This window comes from Mustela lutreola, chromosome 1 (genome assembly GCF_030435805.1).
Source record: "Mustela lutreola isolate mMusLut2 chromosome 1, mMusLut2.pri, whole genome shotgun sequence".
NCBI classification, from domain to species: domain Eukaryota; kingdom Metazoa; phylum Chordata; class Mammalia; order Carnivora; family Mustelidae; genus Mustela; species Mustela lutreola.
In genome coordinates this window covers 254,955,347-254,978,491 of record NC_081290.1, presented here as the reverse complement: position 1 = coordinate 254,978,491, position 23,145 = coordinate 254,955,347, and the positions used below count along the sequence as shown (strand labels likewise).

General features: G+C 39.3%; 1 protein-coding gene across 4 annotated transcripts in view; it reads left to right on the top strand.

Annotated features, from left to right (window-relative positions):
- The first annotated feature begins 5,140 nt into the window (after positions 1-5,140).
- The window catches only part of SLC5A12 (solute carrier family 5 member 12), a 54,808-nt gene continuing 36,803 nt past the window's right edge, over positions 5,141-23,145 (top strand). For 2 of the 4 annotated variants that reach the window (XR_009345598.1, XM_059138548.1), the window contains exons 1-6: positions 5,142-5,785; positions 13,687-13,752; positions 15,129-15,180; positions 16,606-16,673; positions 20,957-21,111; positions 21,232-21,372. Coding sequence is in view for 2 of the 4 variants with exons in the window: in XM_059138548.1 (XP_058994531.1) it covers positions 5,447-5,785; positions 13,687-13,752; positions 15,129-15,180; positions 16,606-16,673; positions 20,957-21,111; positions 21,232-21,372 (821 nt within the window). In the remaining 2 variants the exon portion in view is untranslated. Of the gene's footprint in view, positions 5,786-13,686; positions 13,753-15,128; positions 15,181-16,605; positions 16,674-20,956; positions 21,112-21,231; positions 21,373-23,145 lie in introns of all 4 variants that reach the window. The other 2 variants (XR_009345599.1, XM_059138552.1) reach the window with 2 other exon arrangements.

Sequence of the window (23,145 nt, the reverse complement as noted above, 5' to 3'; positions counted from 1 at the left end):
ATATAGAATGAGTGAATAAAATTTTAACCACAGTCACATTTAGCTACAATGAATTTAGGAACTTGATAGGGTGGAATGTACATTTCAATTTTACATGGAAAATGTGCTTGGAGGTAAATGACTATTTCAGCTTCAAAACAAATCTTGAAAAGTTTTCTCTTAGTTTTTCCTCCCCCCACCACCTCAGGAAAATAGGAATTAAATGTAGATTATAAAGATGGAATGGACCCTTAGAATTTATATAATTTAGTTTAATTTATGGCATGTCTGTTGTGTGCCGTTTTTTCTAGTGAGTGTATGTAAATGAAATTCAAGTGTCAATTCCTCAGTGCCCTAAATCCTCCAGCCTTCTCAGATCACCCTTCTTTTTTATATTAGGAAAGAAGGAAGGAAGGAGGAAGAAAGGAAGGAAGAGGAAGGGAGGGAGGAAGGAAGGAGAAAGGAAGAAAGAAAATACAAAAGTGAAAGGAAGAATGAAAGAAGAAAGGAAGAAAGAAAGAAAGAAAGAAAGAAAGAAAAAGAAAGACAAGAAAGCTCAATCTCCTGACTTCGGTAGAATAGGATATCAAATGTTCTTCCCCACCTCAATTTCAAAGGTCATACTGTCAGGAGGCCTTTCTCCAATTTTTATTTTTTCTGGGTTCTCAATTTCTTCTATGTGTCATACCTCCTTCAATAGTTTTACTCTCTCCTTCTGCATTTTGAACCCAAAGGTCATCACAGCCTCTTTTTCCTTTAGTGTGATGATGACTATACACCAGTATAATACCAGTGATGTAGCAGCTTCTCCATAAAGGTTGGGATACAGAAGGGAATTACACTCCAGCACAACATGACAAAAATGTAACATTTATCTGGGGATGTAATGTACAATATGGTGACTATAGTTAGCAATATGGCATTATGCACCTAAAAGATGCTAAGAGAATAGATATTGAATGTTCTCACCCCCGGCTCCCCCAAAAAGGTAATTATGGGAAATGATGCAGTCAACTAACCCTTTCATTATAATCATTTTGCAATATATAAGTGTATCATTGTGTAATCTTACACAATGTTATAGTCATTTACTTACATCTCAAGAAACCTGGAAACATTTCAATAGTTTTAACATTTAATATTAATTATTTTCATAGTTAGAGCCCTTTGGTTCTCCTTACACTTGTTTTGAGAAATTCTTGCTAGTTTTGAGAAATGTCTCTGCCACCAGACAGATTCTTGTATTGTTTTCTTATCTTCATATCTATGGCAAGTCTCCAACACTATTCCCCCAGATGTCTAATCTTGCCAGTTCTTTACCCTTTCTTCCCTTTGGTAGCAACGTTCTCAGACTCTCTTCCTTTCTCCCATTAGAACTTACTCTAAACAGGGCACCTGAGTGGCTCAGTGGGTTAAGCCGCTGCCTTCGGCTCAGGTCATGATCTCAGGGTCCTCGGATCGAGTCCTCTGCTCAGCAGGGAGCCTGCTTCCTCCTCTCTCTCTGCCTGCCTCTCTGCCTACTTGTGATCTCTCTCTGTCAAATAAATAAATAAAATCTTAAAAAAAAAAAGAAAGAACTTACTCTAAACAAAAAGCACAGAACTATTTTATACTAAGGAGACTTACTGATAACAACTTTAACCTATTAGGCCGTGGGTAATTGGATAATGGATCCTCATTAGGGCAGAGTGTGTGTGTGTGTGTGTGTTGGGAGAACAGATGATTATGTCTTACTTTTTTGTTTTGTTTTGTATTAATTTCTTTTCAGCGTAACAGTATTCATTGTTTTTGCACCACACCCAGTGCTCCATGCAATACGTGCCCTCCATAATACCCATCACCTTGTTCCGCCAACCTCCAACCCCCCCGCCCCTTCAAGATGCTCAGGTTGTTTTTCAGAGTCCATAATCTCTCATGGTTCATCTTACCTTCTAACAAGGATTCCCACCTGACATTGAAGAATAAGGTGCAAATATTTGCATTTGGAGCACCTACAAAAGGATTTAGGAGATGCTGGGATTTCTTCAGATCAAAGAAGTACATTTCCCCTCTCTTCCATGTTAATATTTATGATATAGGAATGTACCTTCTAATTGATATAGCCCTGGGGGCACCTGGGGAGCTTAGTCAGTTAAGCGTCCAATTCTTGACTTTGGCTCAGGTCATGATCCCAGGGACCTGGGATCAAGCGCCTCATCAGGTTCCCCATTCAGCTGGTGGTCTGGTTATCTCTCTCTCCTTCTGCCCCTTCCCCTGTTCTCTCTCTCTCTCATAAATCAATCAATCAATAAATCTTGGAAAAGATAATTGATATAGCCATCAGATGTGCTGGTTCTGTTATTTTCCCTGAAAAGTTATGAATAAATTGATTCTATGTCTTGTAATCATCATGAATCTTGCATAGAGTGGGTTTCACTAGGAAGAAGGAAAAAGTTTGAAGATATTGAATGTTACAAAAGGGACAAAAAATTTTTTTAATGGAAAATAACTGAGAACTAAATTAAGAAATTGATGCAGTGTCTTATAGTCAGCAAAATGTTGAAAGCAAGGAATATTTTTTTTGAGAGGTATGAAGTTTTCTTCACATACCAAACCATTAGCCACTCTGCTTCCCCACAATTTTGAAATCTAAGAGGAATGGAAGTTATGTAGATAATACTTTTTCTTGACAGTGGTTCATTAAAACCAGTAGTACTCATGGACTAATCAGCAGCAAGCTTCTGGTATTTAACCCTGGGACCTCATTGATATAATGATAATGTTTTGAACAAATATTGACCTGACCAGAACAAGTTGTTCACATGCCTTGTGGATTGAATATTAACATTTAGTTGGTGTTAATATTAAAGTATAAGGTAGTCAAGTCTCTGAAAGTCAGAGTTCTGATTTTATGTTAAGACCATTACAAACAAAACCCCATTATATAATAAGAATACCACATGACAAAAATAATTGAAAGCTTCGGTTAAAATAAAAATATTAAAGGCCTAGTTTCCTATTAACACAGATCATGCCAAGTCTGCAAATTTAGAGGAGAAATTTTAACAGGACACAGCTCCTGGCAGAGTCTTTGCATATTTATTCATAACTAGAAGTATATTTTGGCCATCGGAGCTTCCTGTGGCCTAATTCAAATCCATGGACCAAAGTAGGGTGTGAAGACAGTATCCAGAAGAAACAAATAATTGAAGATATGTTCAGTTAACCAGATGTCAAAAGGAAAATTAGAATTTCCTTTGATAAAAATGTTTCTGGTTTTGGAAATATTGAATAAATTTGTATTTTCTTCTTTAGCTTTGTTGATTATTTCCATATTTTCTTTTTTAAAGATTATTTATTTATTTATTTATTTGAGAGAGAAAGAGAGCACAGGATGGGGTATAGAGGCAGAGGGAGAATCAGATTCCTCGCTCAGTAGGGAGCCCAATGCAGAGCTCAATTCCATCCTAGGACCCTGAAATCATGATCTGAGCTGAAGGCAGACTTTTGTGTGTGTGTGTGTGTGTGTGTGTGTGTGTGTGGCACCTTTTTATTTAGTCAGTCTTTATTTAAATGTGTGTTTTGAAATAGCTTATTAAATAGGATGTTCTCAAATTTCGATTCTCACAATATTTACAGTGAATTTTGTGCAAACATATTTTGACTGTGAGCGTCTTGCTCCCCCCCTTTCCCATTAATAATTTACAAATTTGTATCATACAAAACCCCAGCTACTTCATTAATGCCTCTTAGGCTCCATTTTCGGGTCTGATGGGTACTGATCTAGAATAAGGACTTGCAAGCAAAGAACTAATTCAAGCCCAGAGGAAATAAAATGTTTTATTTATCAAAGGCCTTGCTTTCCAAATAGAAACATGTGTCCTAAGATGTTGTGGAACAGTGTTAGCAACCAAATGAACTTCCAATGGTTATTGAGCCTTCTCTCTCTCTTTTTTTTTAAAATATTTACTGTCTTCTCTTTCAATCAAATAAGTAAAACCAGAAAAGTTGGATTCTAAGAGACTCTGGACTGTCAGGAAACATTATAAAAATAATCTGACTTCAGTGAGGAAAGAATGAAGGTCAAACTTTTAATCAACTGAGCCACTTGGGCACCCAATTTCCTTGTTTTCTACAATGGCTACTATTTCTTGATCACTATGGACCAAGTCTTGAGCCTCTATCTTCCAGATGTTGGTCATCTACAACAGCTGACTGACTGATTCAGACATACATATAGGTCCTTTAAAATACCTGAGGACACTCTCAGAGGTCAAACTGAGCACCATGGGATGCTGATTCCCACAGGATCTGGGGTACAGAGAGCAGGTATGAGTTAGGGAAGGCTCCACAGAGCAGAAGAGACAGGAACTTGATCTTGTGGAATAATCAGGTTTTGTAGAGCTAGGTCTCAGGGAAGACCAAGAAAGAGAAGTTTGAGCAATGAGAACAATTGAGAAATTGTCCCCCAAAGGCTCAGTGTGGTGCTTCAGGACAATGGACCGTCTAACAAGAGCAGAAACAGGAATCTGTAACTGGATTTTCACCTTTCTTTTCTCATTTGTCCTAGTACTCACTCTGACTTAGCCTCTGAGTGCAAGTGTTGAAACAAGAGAGAGACAGAGAGATAAAACAGAGGACTACAAATCGTTTATTAATTATTGGTGAATCTATTTCCTGAGTTGAGAGAACCAACTATTATGTTGAGAAGTGCTCTGCTCTAAACACCAATAACAGCCAATGAGGTAGATATTAGTAACTTTCATTTTATAGATCAGGGGAAATGTGGGTAGAAAGTTACAAACACTTAAAAACTTTAAAAACCTATTAAGGTCTTATTACCTCCATGTTCCAGCTGAAGCTCAGAAAGGTTAAATGATTTGCCAACAATTACACAGCTTGCTTACAACTGAGCCAACTTGAGCAAAGGTCTCCTGATTGCCAGTCCTATGCTCCTTTCCTTCCACACCCACAGCCTCGGAAAATTACAGGTATCCCTCCCCCACCTTACTCAGGAAAAGACACCCCTGGGGGTGATGTTGCATATTGCAGATTGCATTTCACTAATTAAAAATGCTGAGATGGTCAACTTGTATCACTTCCATTTTTTCTCCAGTAATGTTTAACTTTAAATCAAAAAAAAAAAAAAAATCTAGAAGATAAAAGAGCATGTTATCTGGCAAGTCCATTCCACTTCCATGGTTATTAATTTCAGAACACATCTGAATTCCTTCTCTGGGGAACAGACAGCTCCTGGCCGGGTCAGATTTCAAATTCTCATCTGTTTCTACCAATGCCACTACCAGATTCTCCTTTGTAGTCAACCTCTGAGGTCTTCCTTGAGTACAGCTTGGTGTCTGAAGATCCAGTCAAGTGTCCGTGGTCATCAGTCTCTTCACAAAATCACAGTCTCCTCTCTTGGCAAAACATCTACTGCCCTGAGCTTTGCTTTTGGAAACAACTTCTACCCGGGACCATACTTCCCAGCATGGAGGCCAAGAGCTTCGCAGTTTGGGATTATGTTGTATTTGCAGCCCTCTTTGTCATTTCCTCTGGAATTGGGGTGTTCTTTGCTATTAAGGAGAGGAAAAAGGCAACTTCAAGGGAATTCCTTGTTGGGGGAAGGCAAATGAGCTTTGGTCCTGTAGCGTTGTCCCTGACAGCCAGCTTCATGTCAGCTGTCACTGTCCTGGGGGCTCCCTCTGAGGTGTACCGCTTTGGGGCATCTTTTGTGCTCTTCTTCATTTCATATGCATTTGTCATCATCCTCACATCAGAGCTCTTTCTCCCCGTGTTCTACAGATCTGGCATCACCAGCACTTACGAGGTAAGACAACTCTTCTTTTCTTCTTCATTTTGGAAAGAGTTGCTATTTTCTCTACACTTGGACATCCCTCTCCCCCATAATAGTATACATTGTCTTAATAACATGTGGTAGTTGAAGAGTGCATTTATTTTCAGGACGATTATGCATCATGGTAAAAACACATTTCATTGTTATTGGAAAAACTTATCTTTGCACACGCAGAACTGTTTTTCCACCTGTAGAATGAAAATATGGAGCCAATCCCACAAGGCTATCTCACTGATTAAATGAGAACCTATCTACAAACACCTAATGCATTGTCTGACTTGTAGGAGAGTCTCAATGAAAGAGAGCTGAAGTTGTTATTTGTATTATGCATATCAGTCTTCTGAAAAGCATGCAGAACATACACTGTAAATATCATCATTTTCCGGAAAAGAAAACTGAAATTGACATAAATGGCTTCATCAAGATTGTATACCAGATAAGGTCTAATGAGAACCCATTTCATCTTTATCCCTTTCTGTCTCATAGTAGAGCTGAGTATTTTAATATAGATTATTTCTATCAGTGGTGAAATGGTAAAGTTTTTAAGAGATTAGAAAACATTTTAATGGGGGGAGGAATTGCTAAAGGATACAAATATGGGGATTATATTGAGGAAAACAATATGAGGCAGTGGTGTTTTGATTTTGCAATAATTCTCAAGAGAAATAACGTGTTAAAAATTGAGTTCGCATGTCGTGTTTCAGCATGATCATACATCAGTTTCTATGAGAAATATGTGTATTTTCCTTATCCAACACCATCCCTACCAAGTCACAGCAGAGGACTCTTAACATACCTCTTTTTTTTTTTTAATTCTGTTAACTAAATGATCATAAAGGATTACTCTGGACCTTAAAAGCCACTTTGTCAAATGAATACTTTATAGCAGGTTTTAAAACTTGTGATTCTGCAGGTAATCATAATCAAACATCCAACCTCAAACTCCTCTTCCCACCAAAAGTAGGTGATCAGAATTAGGTCATGCATCAGCTACTCTCTGGGATGTAGTTCAAGAGGAATTTATCATTAGTCCTAATATATATATATATATATATATATATATATATATATATCCTCGAGGCTCATTAGTGTACTTCTGAAAACATAAATATATCCCAGGTTTTTCCATTCAGCTAATAAGGTGTGATTCCCACAGACTTTTTATTTTATTTTCAGTGTTCCAAAATTCATTGTTTATGCACCACACCCAGTGCTCCATGCAATACATGCCCTCTTTAATACCCACCACCACTGCTAACATTTTAAGAAAGAATTGCCTCAGTGACTGCTGGAGAGGGGAGACAGAGAGAAAAGGAGAGGAGACAGAAAATGGCAGTTTGATTTCAAAGCCCATTGCTTAATAATAGGTTGTCTTGGTGCAAGTTACCTAATGTTTATCAGCTCTGGTTTCCACACAGGAAATAATACCTCCCTTCTTTCATAAAGAGTTAAGTATGAAAGAGCTTTTTAAATTACTTAAAAAAAAAAAAAAAAAAGCTACCTAAATGTCGAAAATCATCTTTACAACTAACTAAATCAATAATCCATTAAATACTCATTAAACACTACTCTGTTCCGGGCACACCCTAGGCCCTGGAGATGAAGCATTGAACCAAACCTCTGCTCTCACACAGCTTACTTGATAGCAGAGATGATCAATAAACATACTATGTAAGACAGTCATAATAGAAAAGTGTTTGCCATTTGTGTGCTGAGCACCTCTCTAACTCTATGATCAAATCATTTGACCTTCAAATAACCTTTTTCGGTAGGTTCTGTTATTATCATCCCCGTTTAACAGACGAGAAGCATGAGGCACATAGAGTTTGGTAACTTGCTAGCAAGTGGCCGTGTTTCAAATATGGACCATCTAATTGTAGAGATGGCATGCTGAATCACAATGCTATCCTGCTCTACTAAGTACAGTTAGGGAATAAGTAAATAGGATAATGTAGAATGCAGGAGCTCTGCTTTGGGCGGAGAATGTCGACAATTCATACAGGGTGGTTAAGTGAGACTTCAGTGAGAATTGGACATTGAATTGGGGACCCAGAGAAAGCAAGCAATTGCACACCGTGGGAGGGAAGACCATTCCAAGCTAAAGTAACCACAGATGCAAAGGTCCTCAAAGGGGAGAGTGATTAGCATGTTTGAAGGACAGCAAAGAAATCATTATGCTTGGAGAAGAGTGAGCCAAGGGGAGAAAGGGGAGAGTTGGGATCAAAGAGGTGGGGGAGCCTCACTGCATGGAGTCACAGTTCTTGTATATATGGGGGTCAGACACAGGGGACCTCGAATATTCATGAGGTAATTTGGTTGTCACAATGAGTGGGGGACACTATTGGAGTTTAAGGGGCATGAGCAGGGGCACCAGGTGTCTTACAGTATATAAGACGTATATATGTGATGGATAATTGTACCACCATATGCTTAGTGATTTTTTAATGCCCTCATGTTCAAAACCTACAGCAAATAGAAATTAGTAGTACTTTGATACATAATAATATTTACTTATTTAAAAAAAGATTTTATTTATTTATTTGACACAGAGAGAGAGACCACAAGTAGACAGAGGGGCAAGCAGAGTCAGGGGTGGGGGTCGAGCAGACTCCCTGCTGAGCAGAGAGCCATGCAGGGCTGGATTCCAGGACCCTGAGATCATGACCCGAGCTGAAGGCAGAGGCTTAACCCACCCAGGCACCGACTAATGTTAACTTTTTAAAAAAGGAAGCTATACACATGCACTATAAATTAGTCTATTTCCCCCAAATTAAAATGGAATAAAAACATTGTCTTGAGGTTACTGAAACTTTATTTAATGAGCAATCTCTTCCAGATGTGTTACTCAATACCTAGGTCATTGTAACTGGTTTTAGTAAAGTGGTTCAGTTACTCCATCCAACCCTTGCAAATATGTAGTTGGGGAGATGTGAGATTGCCTTTTAATTATTAAGTTAATACAGTTGTAAGAAATGTTAGGGTTTTGTTGAATTCAATTTTTAAATTTTGTTGCCTTCTACATATTTTTAATTTTTAGTACCCTAATGGTAAGAACTTCAGATCATGTAAAGTACATAAGGGGTGATTTGGGGACTGCCTTTTGCTTTATGAGAATTGGCAAATGGCACAAGGATTAAAAGCATGGCCTCCTGAGTATCTGGCTTGCTATGCTAGCACTGCCATCCACCAGCAGCATGACTGGGAAAATTGCTTAATTTTGCCTGATTTCCACATATGTGGAGTAGTGATAATAAAAGCACCTCTCTCCTCGGATGTCTGTGAAGAGTAATTGGAGCGTTACGTGCAAATATTTTTAACCGAATCTGACAAATGGTAAATGCCTCATAAGGGTTTTGTATTATTCTTTATTATTACTGTTGTTCTTATGGTTACGGTCCCCAAGTTTATACCATTCGAGCTCTTTATAGAAGCTTGAATGTATTATGTTTCTTTTTTCATTCTCCATTCCCTGTTACCCATTCACAGATATTCTTTCCAGGGTCTTTTGAAGTGCCAAGGACTGGAAGAGGTGGTGTCTTTTTCTCTAGTCCTTGAATCTGGGATGTCCTTGTGACAGAATGTGGCAGAAGGGATTTGTAAATTTGGAGCCTAGGCCTCATGAGGTATATAGCTTCTGCCTTTGCCCGATGGAATGCTGTCCTGGTACTGCTGTGTCAGGAAGCTGGGCTACCGGGTCCATCTTCTGGAGGAGGAGCGGACACACAGAGGAGAAGAGAGGCACCCCAGCCAACAGCCAACTCAACCAGCAGATGGGTGAATGAGGCCACGTGGACCTTCTCACCCTGCTAACCTTCCAGCAGATCGCAGTCTCATGAGGGCCCTGGGGAAACAAGTTGAGAAATAACCCAGCCAATCTGCAAAATTATGAAATTCTTTTTTACATTTTTTAATTATTTATATATATATATTTTAAAGATTTTTTAAAATTTATTTATTTGACAGAGAGAGATCACAAGTAGGCAGAGAGGCAAACAGAGAGAGAGAGGAGGAAGCAGGCTCCCCGCTGAGCAGAGAGCCTGATGTGGGACTCGATCCCAGGACCCTGAGATCATGACCTGAGCCGAAGGCAGCGGCTTAACCCACTGAGCCACCCAGGTGCCCTTATTAATATATTTTTTAATTAAGAGATTGTATTTATTTATTTTTGAATTTTATTTTATTTTATTTTATTGTTTAAATTAGGGTATAGTTGATTAAGTCCTTTGTTTTTAAGCCAGTGAGATTTGGGATAAGTATTTTACAGTCATAGCCAAATGATTAAAATGCTTTGATATATAGTGGGATTTCAACACCAAGCTGTGCCATCCGTGTGATTTTATCACTAGTTTCCCCGTGTCAAAGCATGAGGGATTGTTCTCACCGTCACGTTATAGATTGGGCTCAGCTCATTTGCAGTGTCATACAGTTTCATGATCTCCACTTGGGTGATTTGTCATTAGTAATTGCCTTCTTTCTCTGAGCACACGCTAATAAATCTAGTCTGTTTTTATTTATCCATAGCACTCATTTATAAACTGGTGTCTGCCTGTCTTCTCATTTTTCTTGGACTTCTCAAACTAAACGTCTTCTGAATTACGTACATCTCTTTAATCCAAACTTCTTCATTGCCATAATGCACAGGCTACTACTCTTTTAAGTATCATCTTTTATCATGGTTTCTAAGCTTTATAGATGACGTACTGTGGAAGGTTAGTTTCTTTCCTTTTAATTCTCCTTTAAGTTACATTTATGGTGTTGTAGTAATTATAATCAAGCTTTCAGAAATTAGATGTGTATATGATGTCACTATTGAATGTTATTTTAGCATAGTAAATGATCCTATAAAATGTTTTACTCCAAGATGGGTATTCAGGGTCTTAGAGGGTTTGAACCAGTGTTATGAAGCCTCTGAGGTCATGGCAAGGATTGATGTGTACTTTCTGTGAGATGGATCATGACAGCATTTGGGCAGAGGAGTGACGTGACGTGATTTGGATCTGGAGTGTTGCTCTAGCTGGATGTTGGCAGTGAGTCTGGGGTTTTTCTGCTCTAGCAGGGTCTAGTTAGGAGGCTCTTGCTGTAGCTCAGGCAAGAGCTGATGGTGTTGCAGGAGCAACAGAAGAGATAATGTAAGTGGCTTATTTTTGAAAGTGGGACTTGGGCACCAGGATTCTTGTATGATGTAGATCTGGGGAATGAGAGAAAGAGAGGAATAAAGAAGGGATCCGTTTACTTGGGTTTGAACCAATATGAGAAGTCAGAACCATTTAATTATTTTTAATTATTCACTAAGATGGAAAAGAATGTGGCTCTATCCAGGTCTGCAGTTTTGAAAATAATCAAATACAAAGATGGGAAGCGTTACCTGTGCAATTTTTCAAAAGCAGGCACGAAGCATGCAACTCTTCAGCTGGACTTCCACTTTTACTTTCGACTGTAGCGATAGATAAATACACATCAAAAAGGACCATTGAACGAGGGAGGGAGTAATTGAAAGGATGGGTAAACATGTTCTTTCAGACAGATTATAATGCCGTTGAAATTGTCTCTCGTTTCATGGATGAGAAACCAAAGGCTTAGGTCACAGTAAGATAGTGGCAAAGCTCAAACTAGAATTCAGGGAGTCTTACTTCTGATTCACTACTACTACTACTACTACTACTTCTTCTTCTTCTTCTTCTTCTTCTTCTTCTTCTTCTTCTTCTTCTTCTTCTTCTTCTTCTTCTTCCCCCACATATCTTTTTCTCCTTACTCCCTTCTCAGTTGGACTGAATTGACTGAATTTACTGGAACTAAATGACGATGTTAAAACCCTTACTTAAATTTGTGCAGATTCCAATAGCAGTCCCCTTAGTGTCTTTCCATTTTTCAGGAATAATTTCCCCCTTGCTTTCCCAAACTTCAGGTGCCACCCAGTCCCAAAGCCAATACTGCATTATTTTGGGGATTGGATACAACATTTCTCCACTCTTGGTACCAATTTTTATATCACTTGTATACTGCTATGTAACATATTACCCCAAAATAAATGTTATCGAACAACAATTTTATTTGCTTACAATTCTGTGGGTCAGCAATTTGGTCTGGGCTCACTAGGAGTCCAGTAAAACAGTGAGGTTCTTCTCTTGATCTCACTGAGACTTTGCATAGGACTGCCATCAGCTGATGTGTTAGCTAATGGTTCATAGGTCCAAGGGAACTGAGATGAGACAGCCTGTCTCTATCACACGTGTTTGCATACTCCAGCAGGCTATCTTGAGTTCTCTTATGTCATGGGGAACAAGAAGTCCCCATCAGCAGGACACACCCTTTTACACAAGCATTTTTAAAGTCACCATTTGCATTCTATTTGATTTAAGTTATGTTCCCCCCAAAGGAAACCCTGAATGCAAGTCATTTTGCAGGAAGTAATTTCATTTAACATTGGTAGGCAAATGGCAGTTAAAATAAATATGGAAGGAAATGAAGCCAATAAAATGTGTGTTTTGGAGCAGGTCGCTACTGGGAGCAACTGAGGTTCAGTCTCACTGGGGACCTCAGGAAGACATACAGATCATGTCCCGGAGGTCTTTCCTGACCAGCAAAGAAGCCAGAATATTTTTCTGCGTAACTCTCTGGCTTTCAGCCAAAGATAACACCCGCAGGCATTTCTAGCCTGCCTTGCCAGGGCTGAAACAAAGCCCTTAAGCAGACGCTCACAGGTGCATTTAGAAGCTGTCAGCGTGTATTGGAATCGTGAGTGCCAGTAAGCTGGCATTGCACTCGTGGTGACTACTGTGGTCACTAAGATCCCACTACATTCTTATGCTTGTACTTCGCATTATCATTGACTATGCCCCTCGAGCCTTAGAAGCACCGCTTTTAGAAAAGAAAGCCATCGCTGACCGCCGTAAATGAATCTTTCCAAAGGTTATCTGATTTGAACCTAAGTTGTCAACACCACAAAAGTTTTGCATCATTTTCCATCCTGTGACATCTGAGACTTGTCTCCTCACTGACCTTCTTACCTCTTTACGAATGTTTTCCTTATATCTGGTGCCCTCAGTCACCCTCTCGCTGGACTAGCTCCGGACTCAGTGTACTGAACCTATCGTCTGAGGAAAGAGGGTTCACAAATAAGATGGTTATTTGCTCAGGGCAGGGGTGGAGCAGGGTAAGAAAAGAAAAGTCTGAGAAGTGCAAAGCATGTCGATTGAAAAGCACACAGTGATTTTATGTGGAGAATAAATCATCGGAGGGACAGAGGTATGACTTAAGATAGGAAGGGGCAGATCAGACAGGAGAGAGTACCAAGTGTGGGATGTACACTTTGTTTTCAATGATGGACGGTCATTGAAGATTTTAAGAAAAAAAGCAATATGATTAGAGCCTTGGTCTAGGAGAAACATCCATTGATGGAATAGACGGGCGAGGATTGGAATTAGGGACCAGCTGATCCCTCTAATTCCAATAAGAATTATTCTCTGGGCTGCTGCAGTGGCCTAGGGAAGAGGGAATACAGGTCTGGGCGAATTCTGGGGGAACGGGATAGAAAAGGCAACAGTGGCTTCGGTATAGTCAGTAGGAAGACCCCTGAGTAGAAGGTCAGAGGATCTGGATTTTTATTCAAACCATGAAAATTTAAAAATAAAAAGCATTTATCTTCTCTATCATGAGAAGCGTAAGCAAAAATTGATCTTTAACAGAGCTCTGCCATTTCTTGGACTTCAAAAAATCTGTATTTTTCCGGTTCTCTCGAGTATATATGGCATAAAATCACATTATAAATCCAAAGCACTAAACATAAAGGAATACACGAAAAAAGAACCTTCTTAGCAGCTCTTATGTAAATAATTCACTGACTCTCTGCTTGTCCTTCTCTCTGTTCTTCTCAGTACTTACAACTACGATTCAATAAACCAGTACGCTTTGCGGCCACTGTCATCTACATTGTGCAGACGGTAAGGCGGAAGGTCTGCCTCAGATGTGGGAAGTGTGGGGTGACAAGCTATGGGTTTGTTTACTCCAGGGGGGGCAATGAATGCAACTAAAGGACAAACCTAGCACTAAGAAGAAACTGTTTTCTTCCAAGGATAGCACTTTCGAGATACGTGATTACAGTGAAAGTTATCCACATTGCACAGACCCTGTAAATTCATCCAAATAGTAAATAAAAAACAAATGTATATCATAAACCACAAAGGAAAAAATAGCATTAAAAACTTTTATTTCGCTTGTACAAGTTACTTTGGCTATGAAATGGTCCAGTCATTAGTTTTTCACCACTTAACTGCATTGAACCAGAAATGCTCGTCTTGCTGAAAGTCATTTTAAGACAATACTCCCATTCTCCCCTTTTGGACTCCTCTTCTGCTTCCTAGGCTCTTGGTGCCTTCATGCTGTCCCACAGGGTTGGTACGCTTCCTACAGCTCATGAAGTACTCCTTGCTGGAAAATGACCTTCTTCCCTTTCTTAAAACTCCCACTCACTGGCTGAGGGATTTAAGAGAGAGAAAAGGAGGAAGGCAGTGCTCCCTGCACGGCTCCTATACTTTTGCCTCCTAAAACCCTCACATGACCTCTAAATGATGAATTCCCATTTAAAATAAAAATGGGACTGCACCTACTTCCTTCAGCATAGTGGCTGCAACGCTGGGAGTCCCAAGATGTACGCAGGAATTAGATCACCCGTGTCAATCTTCGCTGTGCTCTCCTCTCTCCCTTCTAAAATCTCTGTTTCGGGACGCCTGGGTGGCTCAGTTGGTTAAGCAGCTGCCTTCGGCTCAGGTCATGATCCCAGCGTCCTGGGATCGAGTCCCACATCGGGCTCCTTGCTCAGCAGGGAGCCTGCTTATCCCTCTGCCTCTGCCTGCCGTTCTGTCTGCCTGTGCTCACTCTCTCCCCCTCTCTCTCTCTGATAAATAAATAAAAATCTTTAAAATCTCTGTTTCGGCAGCGTGCTGCAATGAGGGTGAGTCATTGTGACACAGGCATGGGGGCAGGGGTGGGTCGAGAAAGGCTGAACCAAAACCCTTACCTTGACTTGAACCCTATCTTTGTTTCCTTCAGAAATGTGTCATGTCATATCTAGCCATCAAGTCTCAAAATTCACAGCAGACTTAAAAGTCCAATGTTCTTCTCCCATCAAAAGCTGGTGATCCCCTTTGCACACTAATGACAGTAATCAATGATGTCAAGACTAGAGTGGTTGCCAATGGCAGGTTTAAGGACCATGATAAGGAAAATTCCTCTCTAAGGTCAATAAGGAAGCTTTGAGGCAGCTTTCCATTCCATGTCACTTTTCACACCGTTCACCTGACTCTTGCTTCCCCACCAGATTCTCTACACAGGAGTGGTGGTGTATGCACCTGCATTGGCGCTCAATCAAGGTGAGTTACTGATACTCTCCTGGATACTTTCCATCTTTTGTATGTTTACATTCTCCCCTTGAGAAATATACCTCTATCCTGCTGGGGAGACATTCCCATGGTTAGTAATCCCATGATTACTGTAGTCATTACAATAGAGAGCTCCAAAACTCAAACATTGAAAATAGCACTGGGTGTTACATGTAACTGATTAATCACTAAATTCTACTTCTGAAACTAATAATATGTTATAGGTTAACTAACCTGAACTTATTTTTTTTTTATTTTTTTTTAAGATTTTATTTATTTATCAGAGAGAGAGAGGAGGAGAGAGCGAGCATAGGCAGGCAGAATGGCAGGCAGAGGCAGAGGGAGAAGCAGGCTCCCTGCTGAGCAAGGAGCCCGATGTGGGACTCGATCCCAGGACACTGGGATCATGACCTGAGCCGAAGGCAGCTGCTTAACCAACTGAGCCACCCAGGCATCCCACTAACCTTAATTTAAATAAAATCTAAAAAAAGAAGAGAGAGAGAAAAAAAGGCAAATAATGAGTTACTTGATTTGCCCACAAGTTTTCAAACACCCAGTGTGATTGTCATTTGTTTGTTTGTTCTGTTTTTTAATCACTAAAGTGATGGGTATTGGGTATTGCATACACACAACCACTTAAGACATTTATAATTTATGATCCCATCTCAGGGATTTTATGAAGTCAATAACCTAAGTACAAAGTAAAAGGTACACATAGTAATTTTTTTTTTAAAACTTATGCTTACCTTTTTTGAGGGAATAGAATCCTAGAAACAAGAATTTTAAAAAGATTAAAATAAACTTCATAATAATACCTATAATATTAGAAGTCTTCAATATTCAGCTTAATCATGCTGTGTGCTTTATCGAGACATATTTATTCATGGCTGATGTTTAGGTGGTTTCAAAGTCCTCAGACTAACTTTGTTAAGAAAAAGCAAACAATGTGCCTACTGTGTGCCATGCATTAGGTTATGTGTTTTTGATGCATATTCTCATAACAACCCTGTGAGGAAGCTACAGTTTTTAATCACACTTACAGATGGGCTACTGTTGTTCAGAAGGTTTAGAAATGTTATCTGCCACATAGTAACTGCTCAATAAATATTTATTGATTTAATTTAAGGAAAGAAAAAGCAAAAGCAAACAAACAGTTGGTGCAAAGACCAGAAGCTGCAGAGTTTAGGAGGAAAGGTTTGGCTTTTAACATTACCTAAAAATTATAGACTGAGTTGAAGTATAACACTGTAATAAAATAATTTTTAACAGAGGTGAATATAATAAGAGAAAATTCTAATTTGATTTCCATTGACCCACAAAGAACACTGACAAAAATATTGTGACTTCTTTCTCATAAACCTTGCTCTTCTACTTTTCTCAGAGAAACTTCTTTCAATATTTTTTCTTCTTTTCTAGTGACTGGGTTTGATCTCTGGGGCTCTGTGTTTGCAACAGGAATTGTTTGCACATTCTACTGTACCCTGGTATGTATCCAACTGTGAAGAAGTATTTAACACTGTTTCCATAATAGGGGATAAGGGCAAATCTCTGGCAACAGGGCATCTAATTAAAACAGAGATTGCTATTCCAAAATTAAATAGAAATTTGCTAGCTTCTCTGTCACAGTTTCCTGAGGAAGGCGCTGTTCTTTTATTTAAAATTCTTTCAGTGCCATTAGCAGAATTGGGTTCTGGTCTCCTTTGAGAAAGCCATGGCAAAGAAAAGATTTCATGAAAGAAATCCCTTCTTGCTCAGAGGATAAGGGACCATAGGCAACCGGCAAGAAAACAATGTTCTTGTTAACGGTAATTATGAACCGTAATTATACACTTATAGCTTATACACTTATAGCTGCCTAGTGATTGAGAAATATGCAATGCATGTATGAATGATAAAGGATGGCTGGTATTTTATAAACTTGAGGATTCCACAGCTTGTTGTTGTTTCTTATTTATTGATAAGCTTGGATTGCAGTAACATTTGGTTTAACATATGCTCAGTTTTTCATCAAGGAATCTGAGTGCCATTGGCAACATATTTATATAATTGTTAATATCAGTTTAGTTCAGCAAACATTCATTGAGCATATATTATTTATCATGCTTTGCAACGGGAAGCTTTATCCTTCTGAATCATTGGCACCCACAGACAGAGGCTGTAAATAACCAGTTAAAAATATGACACTGGTTTTCAGAAAGCTGGGTTATCTTTCCTCCTCTGTAGAGAATAACAAAGTAATCCTATACTATCATAGAGCAGACCATCTAGATATTTTGGCATTGTGTGCATATCAGAGACTCTTCGGACTAGATCATGAAATATACAACTTAAAAATGCCCTTATCTCTCCTTTTCATACACACAATTCCCACCATCTCTTTTGCACTACAGAATGTTATCTTTTTTTTTTTTTCTCCGTTCCATTCTCACTACCATAGCTTTATTCCAGACACACATCTCTTACGTAGGTTAAAAATAAGCTCCTGCTCCTTATATGTCTGGCCATATCTGACAGGATGACTAGATACATTGTCAGGGACATTGCCAGGCTTCTTAGCAACAACAATGGAAGGCAGAAACAATGAAATAATATCTTCAAAGCATTGATGGAAAACAATTGTCAACATAAAATTGTGTATTCAGCAATACTAACTCTTAGGAATAGTCAAGAACCAAGAGAATTTACCACTAATCTATTTTTTTCTGAGAAAAATCTAGAGGAGTACTGTGGGAAGAAGGAAAATGATCCAGTTTTTGATAGAAGAAGTAATGATAAGAAAATAAAAATAGTGAACATTTAATAAGTCAGTCAAACAATTTTTGGTGCTTGATGATTAAAAAATAACTTTAGGGGCACCTGGGTGGCTCAGTGGGTTAAAGTCTCTGCCTTTGGCTCAGGTCATGATCCCAGGGTCCTGGGACCGAGCCCCACATTGGGCTCTCTGCTCCACAGGGAGCCTGCTTCCTCTTCTCTCTCTGCCTCCCTTTCTGCCTACTTGTGATCTCTCTCTCTGTCAAATAAATAAATAAAATCTTTAAAAAAGAAAAAAAATAACTTTATAGTATAGTATAACACGCATGTCTAGTTATATATTATAATTTATAATATAAAATATACTACTACTAATTATTAATATATGTAATTTTGGGATTAAGAAAAAGAATAACCCTCATTTGGACAACAATAGCATGTAAATCAGGAAGACAGTAATCTGATCTGACAATTTTATCATCTTTGAATTGTTAGGGATTAAGACATTCTTTAAATATAGACTCTAACTTAAAAATTTATGGCAAAATGATCAAAGTGGAAAAAGGGAATTAAAAAAGACAAACCAAAATCTCAAGTGAGTTAAGCAAGAGAAGAGGATAAAAGCATAGAGGAAGCACAAATAGAAACGAAAAAATGATGTCAGACACAAGTCTGGATATTTTAATAATTGCAATAAGCTAAAATGAACTAAATTTGCTACCTCTTAATTGGTTTCAGTGTTTCCTTCCAGCCTGCATGCTTCCAGAAGATTACTCTTAATCACCTATTTCTTCATGCCACTTAACTGACCCAATTCCCGCCTCACTTCCCATTGTTCTCAGGATCAAGTATAAGCCTCTTAGCCTAGTGCCTGAAATCTCTCCCGATAGGAGTCCGTGTCCGCCCATCTAATCCCTTCCCACACCTCTGTCCCATCTCTCCTGTCTCTAGGCAGGCTGCAAGCTTCCAGCTCTCACTGCAAGGGTGGTTTATTTGTCTAGCACATGTTGCTCATGTTGCAGTCTCTTTATGATCCTGCAGATGGTTGCATATCTAAAATAAGCAGTTGAAGAGGTTAAAACAATAGCCCCTGCCACCGAAGGGTTTGCCATTTAGTAAAGTAAACGTTCGAGTTCAAACAACACAGACTGATTAAATACATCAGTGGCACCGCTGGATCAGGGTTATAGGTCAGTGGTGTGTGTGTGTGTGTGTGTGTATCTCACTGTATGAAGGAGTTACAGAGAAATTTTCATGGTGGCTATAATCTGTCTTTTGATATACGTTTGATAAAGCGATTGGTTCTCTTGCCTCATGTCTAGCTGAAGTGCAGCTTTAAGCACAGTTTTACATAACCAGTAACAAGGAGCTGCCGAAAACTGAGGTCTGTGACATTTGGTCTTTGTATCACTAAAATCTGATGTTGTGATGTGGATTTGGAAGGCTTCATATCTTTAGAGAAAATCATAAGACTATTACTTGGGAAGCAGGAGGTAAACACTGATTATTTTTCAAGTCAGGATGTGAACACAATATACAAATACGATGCCTCTGGCAAGAACTTTAATGTCTACTTATGAAATTGCATGTAATTCAAAAGAAATGATGGGACAACCTCAACGTCGTCTTTCTTCTTAAGATAAAGATGAAGCCTGTCATCTTTTCACAGGAGTTCTTGACACTCTGGAGGAGTAACTGGGGATGATAATTCTGTTTTTCAATGTTAAAAATACCACATCATTCCATTCTCATAATGCTTATTCATTTTCAGCCCCCCCCTTTTTTTAAGATATCTCTTTGTTTCATCTTTCCCAATTTGCTCATTCCACCTCGCTGTAGTCCTGAGGGATTCTATACCTGGATTACTCCGGCAGCCTTTCTCGCCTCCTCTCCCCTTGCCCACGTGCTCTCAACTAGAATTGTGCATTAGAATCCTTGTGAGAGCTTTCAGAACATATAGACGACCGGGTCCCAACCCAGACCTCAATTTATTCAGAAATCCTTGGGGTTGGTGCTAGGACACGGGCATCTGTGTTTTGTTTGTTTTCAAATTCCCCAAGGGAGTCTACAGAGGATCCAGTTTTGATAAGCAGCCCGCTAACCTCATGCCTCATGGCGCTGTCCTGAGTTCTGCTGTGAGATTTATCCTCCGCGAAGTCTGTCCTGCTCACTTCACTCTTCGATCATCCTCCAGCTCTTAAAACTCCTTACTCCATCAGTATCTGGAACCGATCATTCTTTCCTAGTTCTTTTCTTCTTTCTCAGCATTCTACCATCTCAGTCCCCCCAAATTTATTTATTATCACTAAATTTACAAAAGAAAAAAAGCCGGACCCAGATGATTATCCTTAATTCCCCCATTTCCTCATCATCTGTATTCAATGATTCACAAGTTGTGTGGATTTGACCTCCCAGTTTTCTTTCGAGTCCATCCATGTCTTTCCATCTCTACCCTGCTGCAAACCTTCTTCAAACCTCTGTCCTCTTGGGCACAGACTGCTGAAATCAACTCCGAGTGTCTCTATCGCTCCTTTTTTCCCTTGGCCCACCCATCTGTTATCCACACAAACACCCCTGAAACCACGGAGAAGCAAACGTGAAAATCTCTCATCATGTAAATCTCTTTAATGCTCTCTCACTGCTCTTGAGAAATCATCTAAGTAGCCTTGTCAAAATCGGGGTGTTCTGGCCTCTGGCAAATTCAGCAACCTCCCTTTGGGCATTCTGTAAATACCTCAATCTACATATTCTAGTATTCTTTCATTTCTCCGGGCAGCCATACACCTCCTCCTCCACACATGTTGTTCCCCTCTCCTCTTGTCCTCCGTACCTGGTAAATTCCCCCTCATTCTTCAAGACAAGGCTAGAGAAAGAAGAAAAGGAAGGAAGGAAGGGGAGGAGGAAGGTAGGGAGCAACAAAAGGAAAAGAAGTATTGCATCAGCAGAAAAGTTATAAAGAATTGGAAGACTTACAGACTTCCCTTCTGAGAATTCACATCCATTCTCTCCATTTCAGGGAGGATTAAAAGCAGTGGTGTGGACAGATGCATTTCAGATGGTTGTCATGATTGTGGGCTTCTTAACAGTTCTCATTCAAGGATCAGCTCATGCTGGTGGATTGCACAATGTCATAGAGCACTCGACAAATGGATCTCGACTAAATATATTCGAGTACGTCCAATACTACTTTCCCATATTTTATAATGATATAGCTGTATGATCTCAGTGACTAAAATAATATTTGGGCATCAAAAGAACATTTTTGTTCACTCGCGTCTCTCTGCCTCCTAGCTTTGATGTAGATCCTCTCAGGAGGCACACGTTTTGGACAATCTCAGTGGGGGGAACTTTCACCTGGCTCGGGATCTATGGAGTTAATCAGTCCACCATACAGCGCTGCATCTCTTGCAAAACAGAAAAACATGCAAAACTGTAAGTTATAAATAAACATTTCAGTTTTCTTTGCCCTAGTGGGTACTTATTATATGCTTCCGTGTGTGTGTGTGTGTGTGTGAGAGAGAGAGAGAGAGAGAGAAATGGAAAGTTTTATTTAATCTTCCAAACAGTTTTTTGAGGCAGGCATTACTAATCCCATCTCAGCAAGGAAGTGTGTTTGAACTTACAGTTCTGCCTGCCTTTGCTCTCCACCGTTTGCCACCTGCACTTACTGAGAACTTACTAGGTGAAATTAGGTGCCCTGGGTGGCAATGCAGAGGTAAATAGCATATTTTGCCTCCTTAGAGTTTCTGTGATGAGATGGTCCTTTTGGCTGACTTGATTCAGCCTGTGGTCTCTTGATCCTTAAATTTTCCAAGAAGAGGTTTAAAAGAAGGAAAGCCAAGGTAATAAGACAAGTCATAATGGGGCTTTTGCCAATCCAGCTCTTGCTGATCTAGCAGTCACCAGTCTTGCCAGGTGTGCTCGCACTGAAAGACCCCAGCAGGGACACAGCTTGGGAAGCCTCTTGCAAGTCATGCAATGCATCCCGTGCCCTAGAGTGGGGACTGGAGGAAGTCATGCATTATTCTGCAGACATGACAGAAGTAAGCTAGACTTGCGTCTAAAATGCAATCTTATCCCCAAATGTCCAAATTTCCAGCAAACCCAGATTTGTTAGGATGTCCTCAGCTTTTCTTCAAGTGAGAAACAACCACTATGAATATTTCCCCAACTGATTTTAAAATACTTTCAATGCATAGTTTTTTTATTTAGACTGAATAGAAAATAACTTTGCTGGGACATGGTTCACTGTTTTGTAAGCTGAATTCCAAGAGACTATATTACTTATGTATTTCCTACACTCACAGAAGGAAGAATTGAAGGCATTATCTAGTGTTCCATTAATTTGTTGATAACATATTTATATCCTATTGCATTAAATAATGTTAACATACCCTCCATACAAGATTATCATTTTGTATCAAATAGCTAAATTGTTGAAAATGTAATTAATATCAAGTGTGATTTGGATCACGCAATTCATTTAAAATTAAAGTTCTTAGAGGCTCTTGGCTGGCTCAGTTGGTAGAGCAGGGACTCTTGATCTTGGGGTTGTACGTTCAAGCCTCACATTGGGTGTAGAGCCTACTTTAAAAAAAATAGGTAAAACGAAAATTCATTTAAAATTCTGCCTTACGGGGCACCTGGGTAGCTCGGTGGATTAAAGCCTCTGCCTTTGGCTCAGGTCATGATCTCAGGGTCCTGGGATCAAGTCCCACATTGGGCTCTCTGCTAGGCAGGGAGCCTGCTTCTCCCTCTCTCTCTGCCTGCCTCTCTACTTACTTGTGATCTCTCTTTCTGTTAAATAACTAAATAAAATCTTTAAAAAAAATAAAATAAAATTCTGCCTTAAAATGAAGTTGATTGTATCTCCAAAAGGAAGGATATTTTTGTGAAATAACCAATAATTCTCTACTATATCTAGATTGTTTTTAATCTTATGTATTGTGTTATATTATTTTTTCTTGTGAACATGCCTAACTTCCCCCTATAACTCCAATAAGTAGTAGTGTGTACTCTTGAGTGTGTGCTTGTGTTTGTGTATCTTTAAGCGTCATTGAGTGAGTTCATCTAAATCAAACAAAAGTTGATACAATTACATTCATAATGTTTGCCTGGAGTTTGAAATTTATTGCATGAGATTTTACTGGCTATGAAACCTGTTGGAAAAGGAAAGATATTCATGGAGAAAAAATGTACACAATT